This window comes from Fundulus heteroclitus, chromosome 16 (genome assembly GCF_011125445.2).
Source record: "Fundulus heteroclitus isolate FHET01 chromosome 16, MU-UCD_Fhet_4.1, whole genome shotgun sequence".
In the NCBI taxonomy this organism is placed as follows: domain Eukaryota; kingdom Metazoa; phylum Chordata; class Actinopteri; order Cyprinodontiformes; family Fundulidae; genus Fundulus; species Fundulus heteroclitus.
Genome location: NC_046376.1, coordinates 36444963 through 36466761, shown reverse-complemented (window position 1 = coordinate 36466761; position 21799 = coordinate 36444963). Strand labels below are relative to the sequence as shown.

Sequence of the window (21799 nt, the reverse complement as noted above, 5' to 3'; positions counted from 1 at the left end):
GACAGAAGTCTGACGGCGGTCGCATTTAATAGTAGTATGTATTTCAGCAAAAAATTTGAGTTGAGTATCAAGACATGCATTGTGAACATAGCCCAAGTTCTGTGAAGACCCCCTCATTCAGCTCTTATTTTAGGGACATTTTAGTTTATGACTTCCGCCTCTAAGATATCCTATAAGGCAAAAAAATAAATAAATACAAACTTTTATAAAACATGCAGGTTGAATCTTAACATGTCCATGTATTTTGCATGTCGTATGTGTGTGCTCCTTCTAGTCTCTCAAAGTGCTGCGGACCTCAGAGTTCTTGCCCTATGTGGTATTCCTTCAATCTCCTGACTTTGAGGTGCTCAAGGCGATGAATCACTCAGCTGTAGAGGCTGGGGTTGTCACAAAGGCCCTGACGGTATGAGGAAAACAAGCACGTCATAGGAAGCATTATAAGGTTTGTGTCACAGAATTGTAACTAAAGCCAATCTGTGTGTTTTCTGCCGCAGGATGAAGAGCTGCAGAGGACGTGCGATGAGAGTGCCAAAATTCAGGCAGCATTTGGTCACTTCTTTGACCTCACCATCATCAATGAGAATCTTGATGAGACCTATCGCACTGTCAAAGCTGCCCTGGAAACAGTTTCCAAAAACCCACAGTGGGTCCCGGTCACGTGGGTGTTCTAAGAACAGAGAAAACTGCCTACATTTTCTACACTCAAAACTCGCATTTAGATTTTCATCAGTTTCAACAGACATCTGCTGTTACCATTCCCTTAGCATGGATTAGACATTCTGGACAAACTGCCCCTGGACACAGCAAGGACTGCTTGTGTGAATTTCTAAATGTATAGTAACAGTCACACTGCCGAGGCTCCGCTTCCTTTGGGCACCAAAAGTTGATTCTTCCTGAAGAACATAGTGTTATATTGCACAGGTCCATTTGGTTTCAGGTGCAGTACAAAGAGCTGTTGGACAACATGAAATCTCCAAAATACTCTGTATGTGCATGCATGTGCATGTCTCTGTTAAACTGAGGACATCTAAAATGTGTATATTTACATATCACCGATGAACATCATCATATTTTGTCATCGGTTACATTTCAGTAGGGAGATCAGACCTCTAAAAAGAAGGGGTCAGAATGTGCCAAGTGATTCATTTCAGACAGAAACTGAATCGTGCCAACTAATTTTAAATATTTTTCTACTTTCTATTAACGTAATTATTGGTTTGACATTTGACACAATAATATAGCAACGCATATCCAGTTTATTTATACTGTGTTGCTTCATTAACTCTCACCTTAAACCTCTCATATCGCTCACAGTGATTTATAAACTGATAGGCTTTCATTTAATGTTCATTGGGTTTTTGGCACATTAAATCACATACATAACCTCTGTTAGTGAACATCTTGGTTTAATGTTTGAATGTACAAAATGCAGAGAAACACACCGTTATGCTAGCAGAGCATGACAGATAGCATATCCCTCTGGCTTTCCATGTTGCATGCCTTCAGGGGTCTGATGGAGTCCATGACGCAACGGGTCACACTATTGGGCTGGTGGTAGTCAGGCTTTCTATGCCTGTAATATATTTGCTGTTACTAAGTTATTTAATGAAGCATAAATGTTGTTCATATGGTGGAGGTGGTAAAGTGGTCAACAGCAACTTTTACCACTAAAACTCTGTTGTTGAGATAGAAATAATGGAGTCAAATGTTTTTTCCAGTAGCTATATTATCTGGGAATATGTTTGATATTTAGTTTAAATAACTGTACTTGTATTGTGCTTCACCAAGTCCCGAGGACCCCAAAGCGCTCAACACTACATTTAGTCATTCATCGACTCACTCACACATTCACATGCTGATGGTGGTGGTGAGATTCAATGTAGCCACAGCTGCAGAAGCGAGGCTGCCAGACAATCGGCGTCGCCTCTGAACACTGACAGCAGGTGAAGATGGTCGGAGTGGGGACTCGAGCCGGCAACCAACCAATTCCAAGATAAGGAGTTACAGGATAAACTCCTAGCTCCTGCGCCACCATCAACTCCTCTGTCTGCTCAAAGGGTATTGATCTATGTGAATGCTGTCACATAGGTTGAGTGAAACAAAACTAGTGAACATAAGACTGTATTAACAGAGCTTTAGCATTCGCCAGACAAAACATTAGGCCAGCTGAAACAGTGAACGCATTTAGCTCCTATTACCGCCTTACTGTCAGATTATATGATGGTTTACAAAGTGCAACACAACTGTCTGGAAGTCGGAAATTAGTGGATTAGCGTGATCCTGCTCTGATCACGGATCATCAGAGCAGGAGGTATTCTGAGAAGGAATGTATTACATAGTTATTACTCCCCCAGTGTAAACCCACATCATTATGCACATTATTGTTTCTTTATAAAGGATGTCTGTTTAATACAATCTCTCATTCCCCGCTGGCACTTCATCTTGCTGTGATCCTGATCTAATTTACTAAGTTCCATATTCACAGTTTGTGGATAGCTTGTACACACATGGTATAACAGGTACTTATATTGGGTTGAATGGCACTTTAGTGCCCATGTCCAGAAGGCCATTTTTAATATACTGTATTCTTACATGAGTATATAACACAGGGACTTGTCCTTATTTCATGTTCCTCCTCAGATTTGTTGTGTTCTCTTGGGTTCCCCGACATGCTACACTGTTCATGGTACGAACTGCACAGATGTTTATGAGTTCATTTTTACAGATCAGACCCTTTTTTACTGGCAGCTACTGAGTCATTTTTATGCACAATGTTGAGACATAGACAAGGAAAACCGGTGCCTGTCAAATAGTGTACAAGTACTGATCGTTAGCTGGCAGCAGTTGTTTTAGTTCTAGTAGGGGAGAGATTTTTAGTTACATATTTAATATTTATGCTTAAGTTTTCTAAAAGTTCCTGAAGAGGAGCAGATATTTGTCCAGCAGTTTTGTATGTCCCAAATACCTGGAAAGATATCATTATCACTCCCCTGAGGACATTCCAAACCCACACTGTGTCCTTTTTCTATACAATAGATGCAATACAAGCATTTTTTACTGTATATTTATGGATTTAGGTACATCTTTTACAGAAGTGTCCTCAAATATAAGTTTACAGTACATGGTTCTTACAGTATACATAGTAAATGGTGTATACATTGAAGGTGGTAAAAATTATCTATGTGCTATACTTGATATGAGCAACTGAAACATTCCATGATGTCAAAATTATGTGAATTATTTGTAGAAAATTTGTAACCAGCAGACAGTATCCATGTGTTTGGTATTAGGGATGCATTGAACAACATTTTATGGTCTCGGATCTCTGCCCTGTTTTAATTATTTTTCTGGTTAAAAACTGTAATTTCCCAATATATTTATACAACGTTCAAAATATTTTCTAGTCGGTCAGTATTTTTGAGGGGAAGAGGTATGAGAGCATAAAGGTTTTACTATTTTACAAGAAAGATAGAAAATAATGAAGTTGACATTTGAATATTTACATTACAGTTTGGGGGCTTAGTGCAGCAAGCATTATGGTAACATCAGCTTCTGTGTGTATTATGTTGATCCTTACTTAAATTGGAATTTTTCAGAATGTTCTAATCCCAAATTCAAAGCTCAAAAGGATAAAGCACCTTTATAAGTGCACCTTTAGTTTTTACAATTCAAGCCCTACAGACTACTAGAAATAAACTGGCCTAATGTCTAAACCATGGTGCTGCATTAAAATCCCAGTTCTGCAAAGTCAAACCTTTCCAACATGTTTGAAGCTACTGATATGAAGATGCTATGGACCAACTATGATGCAGCTATCAAGATATATGATTGCCTGTTTTCACGAGAAAATAAGTATTGGATTAAGCCTGATTTTGATTTTTTTTTTTTCGTAATGTGAGCTTGCCATAAAGTATGCTTCTATCTTTTGAAAATAAATTATTGATTTAATTGAAATTGTGACTTTCTTTCATCTTAGACCATGCTTATCAGAAAAGGTTTTATTGTGATCAAAACAATGTGCAGAGCTTTCTTATTTATACTTTATGCTTTATTACTCTGAGAAATATTCTTAGCCTTCGTGCCGCAGTTGGAGCTTCCTTGACTAACAGAGAAAATGTCCAGGGCTCAAACCGTGTCTGTGTGGAGTTTGTATGTTCTCCTCTTTCATGCCCACATATTTTCTCTGGTCTCTGTGGGTTTGGCCCAATTACTTTTTTCATGAATTCTAATTCTGTTTATCATACTGATATATTTTGTCAAAGAAATGAAAAAAAAATGAAAATTGTGAGAAAATCAATGTTTGCTTGTTTTCAGTCTTTAATTTGGTTAGATTTTGCAGTAAGCATGACTATCTTGAGGAGCCGTGATAATATCAGCTTTACAGAAATATGTTTGTGAAGGGGAAAACACGTACCTCTAGGCATTTCAGTAATGAGTGAAAAGATTTTTTGTGATGACACCACACTGGAGGTCAGATAAAACGATGAACAACCAGCTCTCTCTTTCCTGTTGGTCTCATGTCTTGCCGTGAAGAATCTATTCTCCAGTTTTTGTAATTTCTGGGTTTAAATCCTGATCGTCACATGTTATACCACATTTTACTGACTTCTTGATGTTAATATCCGTTAATCCTCTTCCTTTGACAACTTCCGAATGTAGACCTCTTGCAGTATTTCGCTTTCCTGGAAGATCTTTTGTCCAAGACAGTTTTGCTCTTCCTTCTACCCACCTCTCAGATTCTCCTTCACTCTTCCCCAGCGTATATTTTTCACCTTCTGTATTTTTCATCTTCTCTATATTTCCTCTTTTGCTCGTAGTCTTGCCTGTTTAACGTTCTCTTCTGCAATGTGGTGGTGGCTGTTTGGTGTTCTGAGCTGTCTGTTGGTGGCACTGCTCATCATCTTGTTCCGAGCTACCGGTCAGCGGTACAAGGTGTTCAGTGAGAAGTGCCTGAGATCACCAGGACCCCTGGTCACCAACAGCAAAGAGAGGGATGCCAGACTAAAGAGAGGTAAAGTCAAAACAAAATCATCAGAAATGACTAATTTGCTCTTATTTTACCACATTTATTGAAAGTTATGGTTTGTAAAGAAATGTATTTTATGAATATTTGACAGTAGTCAAAGTATCTATCTATTGGCATGAAACTATTTGTGCATAACGAGCAATAATTTAGTACAGCATAATAAATTCTTTACATTCCCAGAATTTAGAGACTACTTTGTTGAACTTACCAGTTACTTTCTAAAAACATGATCATTAAGCTCCATGAAAACTAAAGGAAAGTGTGTTTTTACCAAAGTTACCAAAACTACCTACCATAAGTTTCAGGAATGTTTGGAAGAAAGTAAATGTGAAGTTCCACAAGGTTTTCAAAAGTGTGTTGTAAGGTATAGAGATCATTTCTGGGAAGTCCTGTAAACAGCCTCTAAATTTCACAAAAGTGCAGGATGTATTATGTACTGGTACCAGGGGTGGACTGGGACAATAATTCTGTCCAGGAATCTCATACCATCTCAGGCCATGTCACCACCAGCATAACCTTAGAAGCTGCAGGTGTGTTTTGTGCTCTACAAGGTACCTGAAGGTTCCTGCTCTGACTCCTTATTGCTGCTTTTCACCACCTCCATGCCAGCAGGAGCTATTGCAGCACTACTGCTGCACTCAACTGACACTAATTTCTTCTAAAAAATCTATTCAAATCCACTTAATTTTTTAATGTACTATTTAATACATTGGCTATATTAAGAAAACAACAAATATTTTCTTAAACCCATTGGGATTTTGCCAGATTAAACAAAGTAATATAACAACAATTTCAATATTTTTCAATTGAAAAATTTCAATTTTTATTGTAAGTGCATATTTGGCTTTTCTTGTGTGTGTCTTTGTACGTATGTAATGATGTGATTTAATTTTGATGCCTATCTTGGCCAGGTCTCCCTTGCAAAAGAGATTTTTAATCTCAATGGGTATAACCTGGTTAAATAAAGGATAAAAAATATATATATATTTTTAGAATTTGAGTTTATCCAGGGTAAACTAAATCTGAATTCAAAGACATTTTAGAATTTCACTTATTTTCCACTGGCTCTTTTTTAACCTTTTTTTTTTTTTTTTTTTTTTTTTTTTATCAGTACCTTAAAACCTTTGTTTAATTGCATCAGTTTTGACCCTTGGTTCCTCACAGAGAGACTGATATATGTATTAAACTATCGTGCAGGATTGGCTGCTGGCCTTTTTACTGTTCACCTCTAGTGTTTATTTCTTAGCCTATCTGCTCCTTTATGGAGAGAGAAAAATATCAGTTTAGTGCACATTTTCGCATCAGTGGCCAGTGCTTGTTTTTTCGACCTCTCCCTCTTTGCTCCCCTTTCTTTCTTTTTTTACTTTCTCATTCCATTTTACATGGTCTATAAGGGTTCCGGTACGCAACTAGCTGTGTATCTCTCTGCACTGCGTTTGATACATTTTTGCAAAGTGCAAATGGAGTGGAGATTGTGATTTCTTTGCTCCGTCTGCAGGGGGGTAAGAATCTCCATAGCAGGGTTTGCAGTCATGAGGAGACAGCAGCAGCTGTCTATGAGACTGACTACAGAGGTGGAAAGGGAATCACGGCTCCCTCAATAACAGAAAAAGGATGATAAGTTGTTGTTGGGTTTTTTTTAACTAATAAATCGGTGGAGCAATGGTCTGAAAAGTCGTTGACAACAGCGCTGCTGTACAGTATGGCCGGGGTTTGTGAGCGCCGCGCCTTCGCGGCTGTGCCACCCAGCGCGTGCCAGCAAAGCGTCCCAGGACCGGCGCTCGTCCGTGTCACCGGGAAAACTCCCGATTCTCCCAAATGGCCAGTCCGCCCTTTACTTGCACCATATTGTTTCTAAGAAATTTCAATACGTCCATGAAATGTTTAATCAAGCCACTATTCTGTAATAGTTTGCTCTTAAAAGTAACACACCAGTTTCTATATGAATATAAATGTTATTGTCAAAAAATTAATAGGAAGAGATTTTATTCCATGGGAAACTGTTTTAAAACTATTTTGATCTTTCAGACAAAGATCCATTCTCCCTGCATTTTTCACAGGAAGGTCACTGGTGCAATCTCTATTTCCTGTGTAAATGATCAGTTTCTAAAGGTTTATTAAACAGTTTTTACATAAACCTCTGACGTTTTTAAGACTGGAGTTGTTTTAAGACCATTAGTGTCAGCCTCCTGGACCAACTACACTAGATTCATCCTTGATAAGTTAAAAAGATATTTACAACAGTTAAACTTAATCATTTGTTAATGTCTTTGTTTTAATATGAATCTAACATATATTTAATTGTTTATTTAATTAATCAGATTGTCGTCAAGGCTGTTTCCTTTTCATGAGCACCATACTTTGATATGTTCATACACTTAGCCACTTCTCTTACATAAGCATGCTAATCCTTTTCCATTAGGGTTCCGTGTGGACCGGGTTCCACCCGCTCTGGATGCAGTGGTGATTGGCAGCGGCATTGGAGGATTGACAGCAGCAGCCCTTTTATCTAAAGCTGGGAAGAAAGTTGTAGTCCTGGAGCAACATGATCAAGCTGGGGGCTGTACACACACCTTCCAAAATAAGGGGTTCGAGTTTGACGTGGGTGAGTTCCCAGAGCAAACAGGAGCACCCAAAAACATTGTTGTAGTGAATAGTATGTATGTATGTATGTATGTATGTATGTATGTATGTATTTATGTATGTATATATATATATATATATATATATATATATATATATATATATATATATATATATATATATATATATATATATTAGACTATTAACGGCGATATTTATTTTATCGCGCATTAACGCATGTTGCTCACATCATGCTTTCAGTCAGTGTCAGTCAGCACGCGCGCTGACTGCAGCGCGCTGTCACGGAAGCACTCTCCCGCTCCCCCTCCCCTCTCGTACATGGCTCAGCGGCGCCAGCCAATCAGCACGCAGGCTCAGCCTGGCCCGCGCACTCAGCTCTCACACAAACTTAATACACAAACAGCTGAGAGAGAACGCAGCAGCGAAAAAACATGAACAGAGGAAGTAGCACCGTTCGGCTTTATTTTAATACCGTAAATGAAATCAAGCTGTATGTTTTGTAAAAAGCCGGTTCATTTAAGTGGAAACACAACAAATTTATCTAAGCACGTGAAAAAACATGAAAACGTCGAGCCCCAGAAACGGAGAGAGGAGACGAAACTTCTCTCATTGCCCCGACAGACCCACAGACGTCACTGACTGAGGCGTTTCAGTCCTCCAGGGAACATCCAGGTAGATCAGTGGATGGATGGATGGATGGATGGATGGATGGATGGATGGATGGATGGATGGATGTTACTGGAGCCCACACATAACATGTAATTAAGACCTTGAAAGAACCTAGTACATATATTAAAAAGTGTTATTTAAGATAAGATAACATTAGCTAATCCTTTTTTTATCCCACGACGGGGAAATTTATAGGATTAAAGCAACAGGCAGGTGCACACAACACAGACAAAATTACATAAGGATTGAAATATATAAGAGGTGGATTAGCGAAAAAACACTGAACATAACATTATTATTATTATTATTATTATTATTATTATTATTATTAAATTGTAATAATAAAATAAAAACCACAAAACCCAAAAGGTCAACAGTTTCATGATACATCAAGCTTAGGGACTGGCTAATATACAGCAGGTCAAAAAAGGCCATATTTTGGCTGCAGTGCTTGTTCTCTTATGAAGAAAAGATCAACTAGTGCACTAAATTCAATAGATGGGTTATGCATACATGCATGTTGGGTAGGGTTCAAAAGCTTTTTGTTAGTTTCAGAAAAGTGGATTTCAAAATTAAAAATCCAATTTCAAAAGCTATGAAAAGGCATGCAGACTGGAATTTATTTATGTTTCATTCCATTAAGATTTTATGTATTCTGTTTCTAAAACATAATATCATATCCTATTTAATAAAGTGCCAATATTTTCTCCTATAATATTTCATAACATTATTTTTTTCTCAGCCAATCTGCTAGAGATCCTGATGGCATTCAAATACTGGAAAATCCAAAATTTTATCCTGTTTATTGAATGCATCAAAACTAAGAACTCCTGCCATTTTTGTCCTATTAATCATCAACCAATACACTGATGGATGTTTTTGACTCTGATTAAAATCAGATGAGTAAATGGACTTTGATGCTTGACTTAAGATGATCGTCTTTCTGTTGGATCAAAAATCCCATCTTTTAGTAAACCTGCACCACATTTTTTTCAGAAGCAGAATCAGAAATACTTTAATAATCCCAGAGGGAAATTTGTGTGTTATGATTAAAATTAAATAAAAATGACTTGTCTACGGAAAGCCCCATCAGGTGCAATTTCACCTTATCTTGCTGCCTTCAGGTATCCATTATCTGGGCCAGCTTCATGAGAACAGCTTGTTGAAAGTTGCTTTGGATCAGATCACAGAAGGACAGCTGCAGTTTGTAAAGCTGGAACAACATTACGATACCATACTTCTTGGACAGCCTGACCATTGCAGGTATACATGCTATACAGTCATCAAAGTGCTTTTTTGTCCTTTGAGTTGTTCTCTTGGCAGCTTTTCTAATATGACGGAAAGCTCTTCTTTATAAAGACTACACACTCTTGTAACATCATGTGAAACCATCTACAAGTCATTAATAAATCCTTAGGTTTCATATGTAGTGAAGGGTTGAATCAAATTTTGTCATCAGCACGGAAAACTTTTATTTTAAGTAAAAAATAGCCACCATTTGTCTTGCCACCCTTGCTTCCCTCATACATTTTGTCATTCTCAGGGAGTATCATATCCATGCAGGAAAGACTGAGATGGCAGTTTGCTTGAAGAAGCAATTCCCAGAAGAAGAGGAGGCTATTGACAAATTCATGAAACTGATGAAGGTGTGTTGGTGATAAGTATCATGACCCTGGCATAAAAGGCTTTTATTTGGTAAGCAGATACCGGAACAATATTTTGAGTTAGAAAATTGTTATTTCAGGCAAGTTCAGACGCTGTTAAGAACAACATTATAAACACACAGAATGGGTCTTAAATAATGTTAATGTTTCTGTTTAGTGTTTAGAACTGGTTTAAATATCTATCCAGATTATGCCCATTTGTAAATTGGGCATGTCTTATGGGTGTCTATCCCAAAAACATCTGTAACAGAAGCAAAATTGAAGTAACAGGTTTACACATATCATTATGTGATGACAACAAAAAGCACAGGTGAAAATTATTATAGAAAAATGTTTCAAAAAGTTTTATGCATGGAAAAATGTCCACATGTTTTCCAATGGTTCACATATATTTCCCAAATTTATTTCACGTGGGGATCCAAATGTGGATCGTCTTTAAGCATGTTTCACATGTTACTTTGCAATATTTCCACATATGAAATCCGGGGGGAAAACCTTCCACATAGACTTGTTTTGGGTGTGCAAACTTTCTCTCATAGTGGTTACTGTTTGAAACCATCACTTTTGTATGCAATCATTAAAGAGGACATATGCAAAATCCACATATTTAGCCCTTGAATACATTTTGCTGTGAACTTTTAAGTCTAAGAATGCACTGTTCTGAAATAGTGTTTATACTGAAAACAATGGAGGTGATCAAACAAGCTCACTTGATCGAAGCAACTCCATTAAAAAATGGTCACTCTGTCTCAACAATAAAAATTTTTTGAAAAGATTGCACGTACGTAACTCCAATAAATACATTCGACTTTCTCCTACTGCAGCATGCCTCACGGAGAACTCCACTTATTGCCATGTTGAAGATCCTGCCTTACCCAGTGGTAAACTTTCTGATTTGGACTGGCCTATTGGATAAAATATCTTCTGTGTTTCGCCTAGCATCAACCAGCCATTCAGAAATGATGTCTCAACTCACTCAAAACAAGGACCTGCAGGCACTCTCTGCCTACTTTTTCTATGGTGCTCATCATTTACAGACATACGTTTTCAGCCTATCAACAATGTCCCATACATACTGATCACTGTTCTTGTGTGCTCTTCTTTGTAGGTGTCCCTCCTAAAGAGTCGAGCTTTCTCATTAATGCTCTTCTTCTCCACCACTACAAACGTGGGGCATACTACCCATATGGGGGTGCCAGTGAAATTGCTTTTCACATCATTCCAGTCATTAAGCAGGCAGGCGGTGAAGTACTGGTCAGGGCGCCTGTACAGCGCATCCTCATCAACAGTCAGGGAAAAGCCTATGGTAAGCAAAAATGGGAAAACTTGCATCTTACAAGTTTTAGTAAACTTGTTTAAGACTAACAGTTGAGTGTCATCTGCATACAGGCAAAAGCAAAAGGTGCAAGATGCCACATTGTAGAAATTTTGCAGACAGGAGTGGCCAGTCCCACAGATGGAGTACAGATAGAGTTAACTACTTTTTTTTTCTCCTGTGGCGCTCAGAATTGTCGTTCAAGTGCCAATGAGGAGTCCAGCAGGTTTACTTACACAAGTGGAGTGTCATGGCTATACAGTGTGTATATATATATATATATATATATATATATATATATATATATATATATATATATATATATATATATATATATATATACATTCCACACATTCCAAACATAAATGCGTGGAAGTGATGAACCTGTTTTTTAAAGGAGCAATAATTAATAACGACACCTAGTGTTTCAAATTGGAACAACACACAAACAATAGCACAAACATAATATAAAAAACAAATGCTGTGCTTTTTTTGACAACCCTAGGAACTCTCATATGATTGGCCCAAGAACCAGGAAGTAAACACTGGCTACATTCTGCACACACACAGACACTTCCTCCCACACACATCCAACGTAAAGACACAAGAATGGACAGCTTACACACATGCACACTACCCATGCACACGCTATACTCCCAGGACCAAGCACTGATACCCCAGTGGGGCAACCAGCCCAGGAACAAGGAGGTGGTCGCCTTCTTTCCAGGGTGGAGTCAGATAGATCGCCTAAGCCAACCAGCCCAGACAAGGGCCAGACACCACCCAAACCCAAACAACCCAATCCTGACCCCCCGCCCGCCAAGCAGTCTGCGGCAGATGGATCGCATCCAGGGCTGACAGGCCTCACCTTGCCTCGGTATACACATAACATATCTGCCACACCAATGTCAGCCAAGGAAGAACTACCAACCTGCTCAACTCCACCATCAACACACAACAAGTTTAAAGGCTGGCAAAGCCACACCCAAAAAGGGATGCAAACCCCATCACAACATATGCAACCCCACAACCTCCCACACTGACACCCCAACACCACAACTTTGAGCGGAGCAGTGCACCATGTTGCCACCCAACAAAGATCATGCCATTGGTCTTTCTTGTCAGACCTTTCAGTGAACTGCAGCCATGGACTGATTTGATGCCTTTTCCTTGATTAAAACATATATGTGGCTAGAAATGTTGGCTCATCTAGATTACTTGAAGTTACTACTTTTTATTTTATGCATTGAAATGTTTGTAAGGTTTCATGCAAACATTTCAAAGCTCTTAGAACAAATTATACTACAAGTGAGCAACATTGGACTTTAGTCCTAAAATACCAACATACGCTCAACAAAAATATAAATGCAACACTTTTGGTTTTGCTCCCATTTTTTGAGATGAACTCAAAGATCTAAAACTTTTTCCATATACATAATATCATTTCCCTCAAATATTGTTAACAAACCACTCTAAATCTGTGATAGTGAGCACTTCTCCATTGCTGAGACAATCAGGTGTGCCATATCAAGATGCTGATTAGACACCATGATTAGTGCACAGGTGTGCCTTAGACTGCCCACAATAAAAGGCCACTCTGAAAGGTGCAGTTTTGTTTTATTGGGGGGTTGGGGGGTCTGGGGACTCAGATAACCAGTCAGGATCTGGTGTGAACACCATTTACCTCACGCAGTACAACACATCTCATTCGCATAGAGTTGATCATGTTGTCAATTGTGGCCTCTTCAATGGCTGTGCGAAGTTGCTTGATATTGGCAGGAACTGGTACACACTGTCGTATACGCCGATCCAGAGCATGCCAAACATGCTCAATGGGTGACATGTTCGGTGAGTATCCCAGCCATGCAAGAACTGAGACGTTTTCAGCTTCCAAGAATTGTGTACAGATCCTTGCAACATGGGGCCGTGCATTATCCTCCTGCAACATGAGGTGATGTTCTTGGATGTATGGCACAACAATGGGCTGCAGGATCTCGTCACGGTATCTCTGTGCATTCAAAATTCCATCAATAAAATGCACCTGTGTTCTTCGTCCATAACAGACATCTGCCCATACCATAACCCCACCGCCACCATGGGCCACTCGATCCACAACATTCACATCAGAAAACCGCTTACCCACACGACGCCACACACGCTGTCTGCCATCTGCCCTGAACAGTGTAAACCGGGATTCATCCGTGAAGAGAACACCTCTCTAACGTGCCAGACGCTAGCGAATGTGAGCATTTGCCTACTCAAGTCAGTTACGACAAAGAACTGGAGTGAGGTGGAGACCCAGATGAGGACAACGAGCATACAGATGAGCTTCCCTGAGACAATTTCTGACAGTTTGTGAAGAAATTCTTTGATTATGTAAACCGATTGTTTCAGCAGCTGTCCGAGTGGCAAATTCTGCCAAATTCTCTGAAACGCCTTTGGAGACGGCTTAGGGTAGAAAAATAAACATTCAATACACGAGTAACAGCTCTGGTTGACATTCCTGCTTTCAGCATGCCAATTGCACGCTCCCTCAAATCTTGCAACATCTGTGGCATTGTACTGTGTGATAAAACTGCACCTTTCAGAGTGGCCTTTAATTGTGGGCAGTCTAAGGCACACCTGTGCACTAATCATGGTGTCTAATCAGCATCTTGATATGGCACACTGTGCACCTGTTGGTTTATATTTTTGTTGAGTGTATGTATTTTGTCTGTGTGCAAGGTGTGACAGTTCTTAAAGGAGAACAAGAGATTGAGATCCATGCCCCTGTTGTAATTTCGAATGCTGGAATCTTCAACACCTTCCAGAAATTTCTACCTCAGCACATTCAGGAAAACCCAGGTAAAATGTTTCCACCCTTTTACCTTTACATGTTTCTGATTTTCCATACTGTTTAAACCGCCTAGAATTTCTTGTCCTTGTGTGTGTGTGTGTGTGTGTGTGTGTGTGTGTGTGTGTGTGTGTGTGTGTGTGTGTGTGTGTGTGTGTGTGTGTAGAAATCCAGTCACTGCTAGGTATGCTTCGTCATGGTATGGGTTCATTCCTGGTCTTTGTCGGGCTGGATGGGACCAAGGAAGAGCTGGACATTGTTTCCAAAAACTTCTGGATGTATAAAGGCAATGACCTGGACTCACTGTATGTTTCCCTTTGCATTTCTTATTCTTTATGACAAAACATTAAAAATTGGTATAATTAGTTTAAGATAAAAGTTATTTTAATTCACTTAAACAATATGCATAGTAACACTAAACAACCTGATCATATTTCTTAATAAATTTGGTATGGATTTACAGAGCCTTAGTATTTATTGTCCATAACTTTATTTAATTTTGTCATGTTAAAATCTTATACTCTGATGTATTTTATTGGAATTGTATGTGACAGACCAACACAAATGAATGCATAACTGTGAAATGGATTAAGAATAGCCAATTGTTTCCAACATTTTTTACTAAAAATAATCTGCAAAGGATGTCTTGGATTTGTAATAATCCATTTGCCTATGGAAATCACCCATTTAGTATAGCAAGGCAAGTTTATTTGTTTACCAGATTTCGGTAACAAGACAATTCCACGTGCTGAACATGGACAGAAAATAAGAAAAGAAAACATGCAGAGATTTAAAGGAGCTCAAGGCTTCAGCGTTTTTATAGTCTTCTGGGAGTTTGTTGCAGCTAAGTGGAGCATATGAACTAAATGCTGCTTCTCCATGTTTAGTTCTGACCCTGGGTATGCAGAGAGTAGACTTGAGTCAGAAGACCTTAGTGGTCTGGATTGACTCTGACAGGAAGTCTGTGATGTATTTTGCTGCTAAGCCATTCTGTGATTTATAGACTAACAGAAGTATTTTAAAGTATATTCTGTGAGACACAGGGAGCCAGGACTTTAGAACTTGGGTGATGTTCTCTACTTTCTTAGTGAGGACGCAGGCAGCAGTGTTCTGAATCAACTGCAGCTGTCTGATTGACTTTTCAGACAGACCTGTGAAAACACGATGCAGTAATCAATTCGACTAAAGATAAACGCATTGATTACTTTTTCAAAAGCCTGCTGAGACATCATGTTCTTCTTGTGAAAGAAGGCCGGCTTTGTAATTGTTTTTAGGTGCCTTTGAAAGTTTAGGTCAGAGTCCATCACTGTACCCAGAATTTAGGCCTGATCAGTGCTTACTAGCTGAAGCAGCTGAAGTTGTGTGCTAACTCTTGATCACTCGTCTATTAGTCCAAAAATTATTACTTCAGTTTTAATTTTATTCAACTGAATAAATTTTGGCACATCCATGCATTGATTTTTTTCTAGGCATTTACTCAGGACTTGAATGTTTTCATAGTCATCTGGTGACATGCTGATGTAGAGCTGTGTGTCGTCTGTATAGTTATGGTAACATATGTTATTGTTTTTATTATCTGAGCTAGAGGGAGCATGTAGATATTGAATAGTAGGGGACCCAAGATGGACCCTTGGGGAACCCCACATGTGATTTTTTTTTTTTTTGGCCTCTGATGTAAAGTTACCTACTGACACAAAAATTTCTGCCCTTTAAGTAGGATTTAAACTAGTCAAGTGCTGTACTTGAAAGGCTGACCCAGTTTTACAGATGTTCTGATAGAATGGAGTGATCAACTGTGTCAAATGCTGAACTCTGGTCCAATAAAACCAGCACTGTGGTTCTTCCACATTTATATGAATGCCATTTAACACCTTGACAAGGGCAGTCTCTGTACTGTGGTGAGCACGGAAACCTGCCTAGTAAGCGTCAAAGCAGCTGGTTATTGTCAAGAATGTTTTTAACTGTTGAAACACAGGGTTTTTTTTATCTTAATGATTAAAGGGGAAGTCATTTGATAATTGCTGTTTTTAGAGACCAGGGGAATGAACCTGACTAAAGGGAAGTGTTTATTAGTTCAGTCAAATCAATCATCATAACAGGCAAAACCTTCTTAAAGAAAGCTATGGTTGAACATCAAGACAGCAGGAGGTGAAACTTTTTTTTGCCAACATCAGTTCTAATTGGAGACAACTTTGATACTGAACTTGATATAGATGTAGAGACTGCCCCTCTAATATTTTGGATTTTCTCAGTAAAGAAGTTAACAAATTCATCTAGGCCGTGGAGGAGTGGAGTTCAGATGCCATAGGCCCAGGAGGGTTTGTTAACCTGTCGACCGTTACAAATAAGGCACAAACATTTTTAAAGGTTTTGCTGATTGTCTCAAAGAAGAAATATTCACTTGCATTTTTCAGTTGGAAGTTATATCTGTAAAGTCTCTCATTTCAGACATCAGAGTGAACCTATAGTCTAGTCTTTGACTCCACTCAATGATGTTTGAAACGTTGTACTGAAAATTATCCACTAGTTCATCCTGGATTACAGACAAAGTGGAAGTAGAAGAGTAAGCTTGGTTGTAAACATACCAGGCTCTTTACCTGGAGAGCCAAATAGTCAAAAGAGCCAAATTTACCTAGAAACACCTTTTTACATTTTAGTGAATCATTAAACAAAGTTGCTACTCCTCCACCTTTCCTTTGCTGTCCGCTCTCACAAAGAAAATTGTAGGATGGAGGCACCAACTCTATCAGCATTTGTGCCTCGTTAAATTCATGTAACGACGTTTCTGGTAAAACATAACATCAAGATTATGGTCAGTAATGAAGTCATTGATAAAAAAATTATTTTCCTTACAAAGATCTAATGTTTAATATTGTAAACAGGGTCCTACTATGTGTGTGTTTTTAATTTCTGTATAAATACAGCTGCTCTGTGAGGTTTGTTAGAGAACATTAGTAAACAAACATCATCTTCACCAGGCGGTGCAAGGAGGGTGGTAGAGGAGCAGTCAAGAAAGTTGTGGTAAATCTGCAACGTTTGGCTCAGGTGGGAGAATCTGTCAAAAGCTCAACTTTTAGTGGTGTACTAAATTAATCTGGCTTTTATGAAAATCTGGGAAGAAGAAAATCATTGTAGAAGGAATCCCATAAGAAGTTCTGCCTGCAGTTTGCCGCTAGCCATGCAAGAGACAAACCAAAAATGTGAAAGAAGGTGTTCTGCTCAGATGAGACTAAACTGAAACTGTCTACTGTATAATCTGATTGAATTTGACTTTGCAAAGTGCCTTGAGATTACATGTTTCATGAATTGCCGCTATATAAATAAAATTGAATTGAACTGAATTATATACAACATGCTGTGTTGAGGAAAACTCACATTGAACATCATCCTGAACGCACCATTCCCAAAAAGAAACTGGTGGCAGCATCATGGTATATCCCTTTCTTCAGCAGGAAGCCGCTCATTTTTGATGGGAAGGAAAGGAGGTAAATCAGAACAATCCTGCAAGAAAACTTGCAGCAGAAGACTATAGTGAAGGTTCACCTTCCAGCAGGACAGCAACCATAAACATCCAACCAGCGCTACAATGGATGAATTAGATTAAAACGCATACCCATGTGTTTCAATGCCCCAGTCAAATCTGACTAAGCTTTAGCTGAGAAGAATGCAGTCTCTTTGTACTTTGAGAGAGAGAACATTTTCCCCAGACTCGCAACTGGAAAATCCAACGTATAGTTCTACAAAGCTTTCTCTCAGGTTGCCTAAATATAGTTTGCCATAATTATGAGAATTTTATTTATAAAAAAAAAAAACTTTGAGAACCATGCATAATTTTTCTTCACTTCACAATTTTGTGCTGTTTTGTGTTTGTCTATCAAATAAAATCTCAATAAAAATAGTGAAAGTTTGAAGCAAACATCCCAAAAATTTAAGGGGGTGAATACTTTTGCGAGGAACAATAACTATGATGTATTGTTCATTTCTCTCTGTTTGTGGGTACATTACCATGGCTGCAGTATGGAGAAATACTCTTCTCTGAAGAGAGAGCAAGTATTAGGAAACATCCCAATGATGTTTATCACCTTCCCATCTGCTAAAGACCCAACAGCCACCATTCGACAGCCAGGTAACACATTCACTTTGCCACAGAACTGCTGCGTTCCTTGAATGTTGACTATGACATCTTCCACTTCAATGTTTTTGCTAAATCTAACCCATGATTTCTTTATCTCCTTAAACCAAAAGCCTTTTCTTTCATGTGCTTATTTTCTTTTGTACTTGTTTATTTACAGGTAAGTCCTGTATGACATTACTTACCATGGCCCGCTATGAATGGTTTGAGGATTGGGAAGAGACCAAAGTTGGCAAGAGGGGTCAGGAGTATTTGGATCTGAAAAACAACATGGCCCAGGAATTGCTGGAATGGGCTTTAACCATCTTCCCTCAACTTCGAGATAAGGTGTGTGACTATTTGATTCTGCATGCATTTCTGATGTATATGTCCTGAATTTTTAACAATATTGCTGACATTTTTCCTCTGCTATGATACAAACTATATTACTGGACATAATCAGTAAGCTGCATGATTTTAAAAGAACTCTGTAAATCAAAGCATTTTTCAGTCAAATATAAGGTTATCTATCAAGAACTAAAGCCTGGATGAAAATTGATGATCCTACATATAGTAGGTAGTCTTCAACAAACTGACTGAGTAGAAGAGAAGTATGGGGTAGTGGCCTAGTCAAAGGCCTTTGGACCATTGCAATGCTGTGATACCACAATAATAACATCAGTGAAGAAATTATTGCAAACCTCCACAACTAACGCAATGTTGTATAAGAAAGGGGGGTGGAAATTCTTCCAAAACCCTCTTTGAAACTGGTGATTTGGAACTGTTGAAAATTCCACCCACTTTAAGAAATAATTAATGAATAAACTTCACCATTTCCTTTTCCAAAAGTATATCAGTGTTTTACCATACCCCTGACCTTTGTACACTGAGATACTTTGGTGGTCTCTTGGTCTGCATAAGTTAAAGATTTGTTCCAGGAAAATGAGGAGTTATACTGAGTTAAATAAAGTACTAAAAACTGTTTGGTACATGTTTTTTTCTGCTGTTATATGACATTGTGTGTGACATTGTGTGATTGCATTCAGGTGGTAATGGTAGAAGCTGCCACCCCTTTAACTAATGTCCACTATTTGGGCGCTCCAAGAGGTGAGATGTATGGTGCAGAGCACAACCTGGAGCGATTTGGGCCAGAAACGGCTGCCAAGACACGACCACAGACACCAGTCAGCGGGCTTTTCTTAACAGGTAACATGACCAACACTTCCACAGCAGATTGTCCAAAGTGTAGTTTGAAGTACATTATGACGTAGCACAGATAAAACCTTCAAGAGTCCATAAAGGTTTTCATAAAGTAAGTCCTTCAGCTTATGTTCTCCAGTTTAGATGTATGACATAACATAAAATTAAAACAAATGTCAAAACAAACAGGTCCAATTAATTTCAAATTCTAATCATATAGTCACAGATGCTCAGTTTCAATAACATACAGTCCAGTTCAGTTGACAAATACAATACAGTACCATCAAACTCAGTTAATTTTATAAGTTCTTTTGGTAAATACAGTTTAAACAAGTCATTGAAATACACATCTAAAATGACACAGAAATTTTATTTTATTTGTAAATTAATTGTTTATTTATGTTGTCTTCAAATTCAGAATTTCATACATTTCCTGAGTAGAATTGGTTTTACTTGGGACAAATGTTCTGTACCCTTCCACAAGTTTCTCACAATAGTTGCTGCAATTTCAGCCCATTTCTCACAGAACTAGTGTAACTGGGTCAGATTTGGAGGCCTCCTTCCTCACACATACATTTTCAGCTCTTCTCCCAAATTTTCAATTGGACTGAGATCAATGCGTTGTCATGGCCAATCTGAAATACTGACTTTGTTTAACTTAGTCCACTTTGGAAACAATTTAGCAGTTTGTTTGGAGTCACTGTCTATTTGAGTGACCCATTTGTAACCAAGCTTTAACTTCCAGGCTGACGTCTTCAGATTTTGCTTCAGTATTGCCCTATGATGTTCTGTCCTCATGATGCCATCTATTTAACATCATTTCCCAGTCCCTAAGACAGCAAAACACCCCAATAACAGCGTACTGTCACCACCATATTTCACAGCTGGGAGGTAGTCTGAGGCTATCAAGTTTTTCCCTATTTTCCTACAAATGTAACAATTGTCATTATGGCTAACCAGTTAATTTTTAGTTCCTTCTGAGCACCAAACAGGTCCCTAAAAATTAAAGTCTCTATCTCTGATTGCACTTGGTAACTGTAAACTGGCTTATTTCTTTCTGAGTAACCTTTCAGACCATGTCAGTACAGAACAGTTCTTGCTTCCACTGTGGACAATGATACTCTCTTACCAGCTTCAGCAGCATTTTCAGAAAATCTTTTGGTTTTGCTCTGGGATCGATTCACATATTTGGGACCAAAGATCTCACAGAAAACAGAACCCTTCTCCATCCTGGACTGTGTGATGGCTGGACATTCCCATGCTGTTTATACCTGTGTGTAATTCTTTGCATAGATGAACATGGGTCCCTGAGGTATCTGAAATTTGAACCAAAAGTTAAACCACTTTTGGAGCACCAACAGTTCTCTTTCTGATATCTTGGCTGATTCTGTCTTTTTATACAATGTATGTAAATATCTAGTTTTATCTGTAGTTTACATCTAGGGCCAAGTGACAAAATTATTGAATTCCCTCAAACTAATGTAAAACTTTTTGCATCTTTTACAATAGCATTATAATCTCCATTCTCAAATTTACTTCGGACATTGCTTCACTAATGTCATGCACAAATCCAGTGTTACAAGATGAGAGGTTGTCTACTTGTTTGTCTATTAGAGAAACTCTGTCTGACAGTTCATGTGATTGTGTGTGTTCAGGTCAGGATGTATTCTGCAATGGCATGGCTGGGGCACTGCACGGCGGACTGCTCTGTGCCTCGGCTGTCCTCAATCAAATTCTCTACATCGACCTTCTTGCTCTGAAAACCCGCCTTAAGCACCAAACGATCAAGAAGAAGAAGACCTGGTAGCAACATCTAAGCATTCAAACAAACTGTTTTCATTATGCCAGGAACGCTGTTGGAAATTCATTTATCAGAAGTACTAAGTGGTCTTTTGTGCATTTCAGATATGCAGAGTGACTGAAGGCCTGAGGGAAGAGGAGGTGAATTGTGGCAGACATCTTCAGTCCAAGCTTCAAAGGCTCCCTTGTTTATTTCTGCTAACTCTGCCCTCCTCCAGACGTCTTGGGATCAACCTCCTAATGTTCTCAGGATCAGAAACAAGTTTATCAATAAACGTTTTAAACCATTGTCTGACTCACCTTGTACACGCACTTATACACCACAGGTTTGTGTTCTTTCAGACTTTGATCGTGTTCTGGATGCCCTATTTTTCAGACCAATAGAAACCTTAGAAAACATCCCTAAAACATTGTAGTTATTTATACATTCAGGTTTCATGTTTGTTTACAGAACTTTGTCCAATATTAATCTACCTATCTGCTCTGATCAGTCCCACTAAAAATTTTATGTGTTGGTTTCTAAGACACTTTCCAATATTTCCATCTTTTTAAATTTTCTTACTTTTTTCCTCATACA

The 21799-nt window shown here is 38.6% G+C and overlaps 2 protein-coding genes across 2 annotated transcripts in view; both read left to right on the top strand.

Annotated features, from left to right (window-relative positions):
* The window catches only part of mpp2a (membrane protein, palmitoylated 2a (MAGUK p55 subfamily member 2)), a 30410-nt gene extending 26456 nt beyond the window's left edge, over nucleotides 1–3954 (top strand). The window contains exons 13-14 of the mRNA XM_012881999.3: nucleotides 275–403; nucleotides 495–3954. Of these exons, the coding sequence (XP_012737453.2) occupies nucleotides 275–403; nucleotides 495–671 (306 nt within the window). The 3' untranslated portion in view covers nucleotides 672–3954. The remainder of the gene's footprint in view (nucleotides 1–274; nucleotides 404–494) is intronic.
* A 641-nt stretch (nucleotides 3955–4595) lies between these two features.
* On the top strand, nucleotides 4596–21510 carry LOC105939645 (all-trans-retinol 13,14-reductase). Its single transcript, XM_036148597.1, has 13 exons — nucleotides 4596–5011; nucleotides 7449–7631; nucleotides 9424–9562; nucleotides 9843–9945; nucleotides 10788–10983; nucleotides 11072–11269; nucleotides 14003–14122; nucleotides 14278–14416; nucleotides 18128–18237; nucleotides 18404–18570; nucleotides 19269–19428; nucleotides 21078–21225; nucleotides 21328–21510. Coding segments are annotated over exons 1-13 (1830 nt in total). The 5' UTR covers nucleotides 4596–4845; the 3' UTR covers nucleotides 21329–21510.
* The last annotated feature ends 289 nt before the right edge of the window (nucleotides 21511–21799 follow it).

Coding starts and splice junctions, on each gene's coding strand:
- LOC105939645 (XM_036148597.1), top strand. CDS start 4,846: ATGTGGTGGTGGCTGTTTGGTGTTCTGAGCTGTCTGTTGGTGGCACTG. Junction 9,946..10,787: donor AATTCATGAAACTGATGAAG/GTGTGTTGGTGA, acceptor CTCCTACTGCAG/CATGCCTCACGGAGAACTCC. Junction 14,123..14,277: donor GCACATTCAGGAAAACCCAG/GTAAAATGTTTC, acceptor GTGTGTGTGTAG/AAATCCAGTCACTGCTAGGT.